Here is an 8,236-nt window from a genome sequence, read left to right on the forward strand (position 1 = left end):
AAAGCTTCCACCGCCGCTTCGTCGTCGTCTTCGACTCAGCGCGGAGGCCGCGTGACAATATAGTGGATATGGGGGTCAGAGTAAACAGGTCAGGGCAGTTGGACGCAGCTAAGAGATGGCTAAATGGTGTCCAGTAGAAGCGGTCATTTCCCAAGAAGGGGCGTAGCCTTTGTGATGATGATGAGCATAATGTTTATCACTCTTCATGTTGATTCTGTTGCGTTTTCTACAAGTTTTATTCGATGAAAGCATCCTTGTAACGCATTCACCTCAAGTCAAATTGGCTAGAGATCTTGGTAAATTATCAGCACTCTGTTGAGCGTAACTTCGGCAAATAAGCGTCGTTTAAGTGGCGTTTTGGTACTACATATGAAAAGCAATATCTGTTATAGAAAAAAAAAAGTGCGTCGGAGTGAAAAAAAATGGCCTGGCTTAGCTTATGGTTAAGCCTAGGATGCGAAGCATAGTTTTTCTGTCTGGCGAGCCGCCCTCTCCCTGGCCGACATCTCGCTGCTCAACTGACTCAACGAGCGCGTCGCCGTTTGCGTGACGTCAGTATCTCCTAGCGGAGGCTGCGCGTCCGCAAGCAAGCGCACGAGGCCCCAGCTTTCACAGCTGCTGTGACGTCATATCACGTGTTGCGCCGATGAAGGTCAAGTGGTAGCTACGCGGCCGTGCCCGGCGCAGCAAGGAAGAGCTCGGTTGTGCGAGTAATATGCTTCGCATAAAATTAGTATTTCAAGGAAATTCTAATACGAAGTCTTACAAACACCTGACTGAAAAAAAGATATACCGGGTGTTTCAGCGAGCACTTTCAAGAATTTTCTGAAATAGACATTTTGGGGTAAAAATATGGCTCCGGGGCCCGCTTGCACGAAGCAAACAGTATTGTTCCTAGCGCTTAAACCTTCCGTTAGTTTTGAGGAAAGGAAAGGCGCATAACTGCCTCACTGTAGGTCAGTGGATTCCTCAATCACGCTGCGAGGTGGCGGTGGTGTGCAACGCAAAACTGAGGTAGTGTAACGCGTTTCAGATAATACTGTAACGTGTTACGCGTAACACGTTACATGTTAGACGGCTGCCGTCCTACCCCCTAAATTGTTTCTAAGAAATGGCTTGTACAACGCTGTTACAGCTTTCGCAGTAAATCGAACGCTGAAATTGCATAGGGCTCATTACACACGAATGGAGGTGTGCCAAAATTTTTCGCTTTATGTTTGGCTTAAAAAATTCATATAAGCCAAGACAAGTCCCAGTAGAAGTGTAAAGACGTTCTCTTGAAGAACAATAATTCTAGAAATACCATGCTGTGAAATGGAAGAAATCGTCCTAATCGGGGCATTTTTAGAAAATAATTGTTCAGGAACCTTCCCTTGACAAAAACGTTTCTCTTCGCATGTAGGCAGGTACTGAGATGCCCTCTCCCGCCAAAAAAGATGAACCGTGGATGACGCAATTTTGGTTTGAAACAGAAGCGCTTAGCAAAAAGAAATTTTCAAGATTTCCGCATTTTTCAAAGAAAACTTGGAGTAGAAATTTCGAGGCAAAACGTTTTGGAGTATTGTCGGAAACCTCGTTATAGAACTGTTTCCGTTGAACTTGGAAACTACCGTTGCGTTGTTCTTAAGCACTATTAAAATATCTCGATTTTTGCGAAAACGGCCACATTGAGGGCTAGAAAACGCTATCGCTATGTGAGCGACGGTGCTAAACGAAACAAAAAAAAACAGAAGAAAACAGTCCAGCCATTCCATTAGATTCAAATAAACAATAAATGGAAAAGTATTTTTTGTTGTTGGCGATAATTGACTTTTTGTAAAGGAGACGCACCGATATGGCAACCAGGCACCTACCTTGCTGGAGACGCGAGGCGGCGTCAGCTGCGGCAGGAGTGAGACATTACTCAACTCACTTGATGATGTTAATTTGATTTGTTAGGGTTCAGTATTTGTATTTTGATGTGGGAAATCTTGGACGTTGTTTGCTCTGTGCTCTGGTATCTTTTGGTGAACTCTGTTAAGTTTTCGATTCCTATTTCATATTACTCTGTTAATTTCAATCGTGACCTACGCTTGTAAGTGTTATCTTCATAATGTATGCTGATCGTTGCTATGCCAAATGCTTTTGTTAATAAAACTGTACAAATTCAGTAGCTTGTGCTTGGAGGCAACATCGGCCTCGTCAAGCCGCGCTTCTTCGATTTTTTGCCCACGTTCCCTGTCATTGTGTACGCATGATGTCAAATAAATCTGTCTGTCCTTGGCTGGCATACAGACAGTAGACGATGTACACCTATTCACTGGCAATCAGAGGAAGCATCGTTATTCACCCGAATTCGAAAACGCTGAAGATGCTCTAGCAAGCTGAGCCGTCTAAGCAAAATCACGTTTGAGCAAAATCACGTTTGAGCAGCAGGCACCTTACGTTCCTTTAATTTACAGCGCTCTTAAGCTCATAAATGAAATTGCGCCTGCTGAGATGCTGTTTAGTTTGTGTGGTCTACATATTCATATAAAGGAAAACGACATTACCGTAAAGATATTCCGCCCTCAGTTCCATATGTCTGCAGGTCGATGTGCGATTCGCATACACAGGTTGTCCCGTTTAATTTAATACTGGTATGTTAAACATTACATTCGCTATGCACGACGGCTTTGGAAGCTGAATATTTTGGTCGGGTGGATGCCTCAATCAAGCGAAATGTAAATAATAAATTCTTATCCAGATGTTCAGACTCGCACTACACTGTGTAACATGGCGCACCCTCTATACTGTGAGCATTACGCCAAAACGTATTCTTTTAAGAATAATTTGAATGCTGAAATCGCCCAACTGGACCGTCTTATAAGATTATGGTCAACGCTGATAGCAGCTAATAATGCTTTAGGTGAAACGGGAAATAAAAGCCGTGTTTTACCCGTCTGTAACAAATGCTGGCGCCACATCGATCCGATTTCTTTTTAAAAAGTTATTCCTCGTCAACAACAAAATATGTTTGATAATTTTGTACCTGTTTAACTAATTGAATGGGGTGACCATTGGGCTATTTTAGTTTGCTGTAGCACCGCTGCGTACACAGCGGTTTCTAGAGCTAAATGTTTCGTGTTTCTCAGAAATATAGATATTTGTAATAAAATTGCAGAACAACGAAAAGCTAGTTTTCATGCTTAACCCAAATAGTGCTATAACCAGGTTTCAGACAATACGCCAAAAATGTTCTGTCTCGAGATACCTTAAACAATACGGAAATCTTCAAATTTGTCTCCTGTTAAGCACTGCTATTTTGAACCAAAGCTGCGATTTGTCTTTTGAAATACCAGAGGGCATCTCAATACTTAACTACACGGAGAGAGAAGCTTTTTGGGCAAGGAACAGTTTCTGAGCAATTATATATCTAAAATTGCCCAGATTTAGTCGATTTCTTGCACTTTGGAGCATGATATTTGCAGAATTTTTTTTTTCTTCAAAAGAAAGCCTTTACACTTCTGTTCAGACCTGTCTTAAATTATAACAATTTTCTGAGGCAAATCAAAAATGTGAAGAATTTGCCGAGTCTCCTTTCGCGTGGAATAACCGATAGGACACTACACACCCAGGAAAAAACAACGAGCCGCCATGTTCGCCTTTTTGGCGCAAATAATGGTGAGGATAAAATAGGATAGGATAATTTTATTTAGCTCTAGCACAAGTGCTTTTATGCGGTCAGATGAGTCCATCGGCAACGGTTGGTTGCCCCTATTCCAGGGCTCCGCTGGATGCTGCCGTCAGCTGAGCTCTCCGTATCAAACCAATCTGGTCATCGCGGCAGTCGCTGGAGAGCAGACCCTCTCATTGCTCCGCACTTGGGTTTGGTATAATTGGGACAACGTCCACTTTTTGACAGGCCCATGTGATGTGATACAGTGTAGGTTTTTCATGGCGCCACGGACAATTGTGTGCGTAAAGTGTGGGGTGAATTTTACTTAGTATGTTTAGATTTGGATATGACCCTGTTTGAGGTTGTCTTCATGTGACAGCCTCTTCTTTGTTTAAGAATTTGTGCGGTGGTGGTGAGAATTTCGGGCAGTTTCGCGTCGCGTCGCAGCCCTTCTAATCCGCAAACCGCAGGCCGAGCGTCTGGAGGCATCGGTGTGCGGATCCGCTTGGAGCGGCGCCTGGGAGTCCAGGCAGTGGGCACCTACACCCCCAGTGCTCTGTTGGTGGTGTGCTCGTGGCCCGCCTTCTGGCTGGCCCCTCCCGAGCGGGTCTCCCTGTGCGGCACGCTGCTTCTGGCCCTGACGCAGCAGACGGCCGCTGCACAGCGTCTGCTGCCGCCTTCGCTGGCGCTGACGCTGGTCGACTGGTGGATGAGTGGCTGCATCGGCCTGGTGCTCGCCGTCATCGTGGAGACCGCCGTCGCCGGCTTCGAGGACAGGGTCAGTTTAATGGTTTTTTAGGGTTTAACGTCCCTAATCAACTCAGGCTGTGAGGGGGGGCCGTAGTGAAGGGCTCCGGAAATTTCGACCACCTGCGGTTCTTTAACGTGCACTGACATCGCACAGCACACGGGCCTCCGGAATTTCGCCTTCATCGAAATTCGGCTGCCGTGGCCGGGATCGAACCCGCGTCTCTCGGGTCAGCAGTCGAGTGCCGTAACCACTGAGCCACCGCGGCGGGGTTCGAAGAGAGGGTCAGTGGGCGGGAGCATATTATAGGGGAGCGAACGAGAATGAAGCTGCATGCGTAAGAGATGAGGCCTCCAAAGTTACAGGCATGCAAATATTTTACGGTAAAACCAGGTTTTCCTGCACATTTTAAGGCAGGAGGTGAACATCAGGAAGGCGGGTGATTATTTTCCGCTCTTTCCGTCAGAACGACTTCATGGTTTAACCCGCGATTAATGGATAGAAGGCCGCTCATCAGGCATACGGCATGTTGTAAGCTGAAAAGTGCCATATAATACACTAACCTTATACAGGCTGCGTCAGACAAATGTGATACAATTTTTACATTGTTTGACATTTATTATTTCTTTATTTCAAGACTTTTTTTTTTTGCGGGGATTGGAAACAACACATATCTGGCGCGCGTACTTCAGCACTGAAGATGCGACCGTTGTGTAGAAGCAAAGACTGATTTGTCCTTAACAAGATATACAAGCCTGTAGATTATGAAATATGTGTTCTTTGTAAGATGTAATGCGCGATTTCGGGCTTTGCGCCTTAGCCTGGTAGCTAACGAAGCATTCACCGTTTCGCTTTCTGCCAGCACCTTTCGCAGCCTGCACTCGACTTTTGATGGGTAATGACTTGAGCTTCCCGTTGGCAGTTTTCGTCATGTTTGAATGCGGTTATTTCCTTCATGTTCGCACACCAACGTCCCTGCCTTTTGGCAGGGCCTAACGGGGCTCCGTTCCTTTCAGGTCGCAATCCAATGAAGCAGCTTGAGGCAGAGAAGTACCGAAGTGCTGTTTCGAATGCGCGGAATCGAGCGTGCACCTTTCTTGCCGCCAATCAAAGACAGTGAGTTAGGAATAAAACCCACCGTCTGAAAGCGGTGAGAGATGGCGCGAGACGGCAGAGGATTGTTTCATTTAATTAATATGTACTTTATTCCTATGTTGGATTATTTCCCGGTTGAGTCGCTGAAAGCAGTATCTCGTAAGACGCGACAGGAACTATAACGTTAAGAAAGCTAAACTCCCGCAGTGCAATAGCTAAGACGCAATCCTGGCTCGCTGTGACCCTGCGCCTATAGCTTGATCAGATTTAAGTGTCGTCTCTGGCGCGATGATGTCTTTTAATTTACCAGAGAATCAGCGTAGCGTAATTTTCGCTGCAGGCAGGACAATGAATTCGGTATGCAATTACGCGCGAAAAAACAAGGAGAAAGATGGTTGGTAAGTATTGCAGCACAAGGGTGAAGGAGATGTCTGATATTGGTGTTGAGGGGAAAGAACTAGTAAGGGCGCTTGCACCTCTTCATACATGACTACCAGTTTCGGTGCCAGAATACCATTTTTTTCAAGTTTATCATAAATAAGGCGTTTCCGTTCCCTTGCCGGCCCTCTAAGGTGCCGGTGAAGTCGAGGCATGACGCCCTTGCACGTTGAGCAATTTTATCTATCCTGCGTCAGCACAATCAACATCGTCAGCTGAGTTTCCTGCACTGACTTCTGCACTGTGCGCTTCTGCCTACTCCCGCAGATCCTGCCTGCGTCTTGGTACACGCGGAGGAGGTCGCCATTGCTTTGGCTGCATCTCATTCCAATTCAAAAACAATTATTTCCGACTCGCGAGGGGCATGTCGGAACGTCGAGCAGGGCTGGGTACCGTATCTAGCCTACCGCATTCTCCAAAACAGCGTCTATACGTGGGACCCCGCTCACCGGCGTATCGTTTGGGCTCCTGCTCACATGGGCCTTGAGGGAAATTAGGCAGCTGACGCCGCCGCCCGCGCGCTCTCTCACCGGACATTCCCCTCCGACCCCGACGATCAGGAACTCGAATTCACTCCAGCTTACTCGTTTAAAGACATTTCTTTACTTTATCAATCTGGCCATAGTCTTTATCCCCGCCCGTGTAAAGGTCTCTCAAAGGCGGAGGAGCGGCTTCTGCTTCGCCTATATACAAATACTTTGCTGTGCCCGGCAGCTCTAAAACACTTTGACCCTTCATTCTCTGGCAGCTGTCCGCACTGTGCGGAGAAGTCTTCGGACATCTACCACATGGTGTGGGCCTGCCCCTCCAACCCTGCTATCCCCCCTCACCCCAACCCAACCCGGGAGGACTGGGAGGCGACCCTGCTCGGCTGCTCTGACCTGCAGGCCCAACGGGCCCTGGTCGCGCGAGCCCGGGCAGCGGCCAACGCCACTGGGGTCCCGAACTAGGGACCTCCACCTAGTACTTGTGAGGGCTGGCCCCCTTTGGGTCAGCTCATACCTCACATCCCGAAGTTTATCTGTAAATAAATGTTTTCCACCACCATCTTGGTGTTCGCACCAGGTGGTGCCCCAAGCATCCGAGGCTCAAGGCCGCTTCGAGCGCACCGGCCGCCTTCTGCGCCGTCTACTGTCCGCCGTACTCCCGCCAGGGCGCATAGAGGCGGCCTCTTGCATCCTTTTCCCAACTGTTTTCGCTTTGTTCAATGTGTGCTACTGGGCCACCGTATATGGAAGGTGAATAGCGTGCCCTCATAGATAAAACAGCTGCATAAATGTGCAAGCTTGAAAGGAGGCAATGTGCTCGCTTGTTCTGTGTTTCTCCGGTTCCCGCCATGACGCCCGTACTGAGCGGTTAGAATGCACACTTTTGCAGGCTCATCGTGAAGTACATTTCTCGTTCTAAGCTCCTAATAAAGGTCATGGGGCAACTGTAAACGTTATTATCAGGCCAAAAACGGTTTGGTTTGGTTTATGCGGTTTAACGACCCAAAGCGACTAAGGCTATGAGAGACGCCGTAGTGGAGGGCTCCGGAAAGTTCGACCACCTGGGGTTCTTTAACGTGCACTGACATCGCACAGTACACGGGCCTCTAGAATTTCTCCTCCAAAGAAATTCAACCGCCGCGGCCGGGATCGAACCCGCGTCTTTCGGGTCTGCAGCCGAGCACCATAACCACTGAGCCACCGCGGCCACTAGGCCAAAAACTATTTATAGCGTGTAAACGTTTCGCTGATGTAGCGACCCGTACTTGGCGCATTAAAGCCTCCCGGAAACTCACCTATATTACTGCGTCAGCCATACTGCGACCATTTCCTAAGGTGCCGGGGCGTCTTTTCTCCGAAACCTCCAGCCGCTGCGAAAAGCCTGCATCTGCCGCATACGTCCACCATCCATTCGCATCCTCATCCAAAAACCTGCATCCGTAAAAGTCTCAAGCCTTTACACTCCTCCATCTGCACACAGAAGGCGGAAACCACCAAAGGTAAGGCGGCCGTACGATCGTTGTTGTGGCTTATGCGGATGCGTCCTTGCGACTTTGCGCACGGGACGAAGAATAGGACGGGTGGGTGCTTGAGGCTTTCACATGACGAGCGAATCAAGTTGGTAAACGAATGCAACGTATGAGCCGCAATGCAGGTATTGGCTGCGGTCTTATGACTTGACAGGACACTCCTCCACACTTTTGCCCGAGCAAAGACGACAATGTTACGAAGCATATGAAATATTGGCCGCACGTTGCTATTAAAAGTGTCCAGAGCGATTTCGAACTTCTTTACACCTTCCGCACTTATCAGCTATAGATTTCTTGGGGC

The 8,236-nt window shown here is 47.8% G+C and overlaps 1 protein-coding gene across 1 annotated transcript; it reads left to right on the forward strand.

Moving 5' to 3' along the window:
* The first annotated feature begins 2,754 nt into the window (after positions 1 to 2,754).
* Positions 2,755 to 7,080, forward strand: LOC149333977 (glycine receptor subunit beta-type 4-like). Its single transcript, XM_089557831.1, has 4 exons — positions 2,755 to 2,773; positions 4,108 to 4,415; positions 6,186 to 6,202; positions 6,984 to 7,080. Exons 1-4 carry the CDS (start codon positions 2,755 to 2,757, stop codon positions 7,078 to 7,080), a joined length of 441 nt encoding a protein of 146 aa, XP_089413957.1.
* Positions 7,081 to 8,236: the final 1,156 nt, after the last annotated feature.

The sequence above is a fragment of the Amblyomma mixtum genome, chromosome 8 (genome assembly GCF_055824585.1).
Source record: "Amblyomma mixtum isolate Tamu chromosome 8, ASM5582458v1, whole genome shotgun sequence".
Classification (NCBI taxonomy): domain Eukaryota; kingdom Metazoa; phylum Arthropoda; class Arachnida; order Ixodida; family Ixodidae; genus Amblyomma; species Amblyomma mixtum.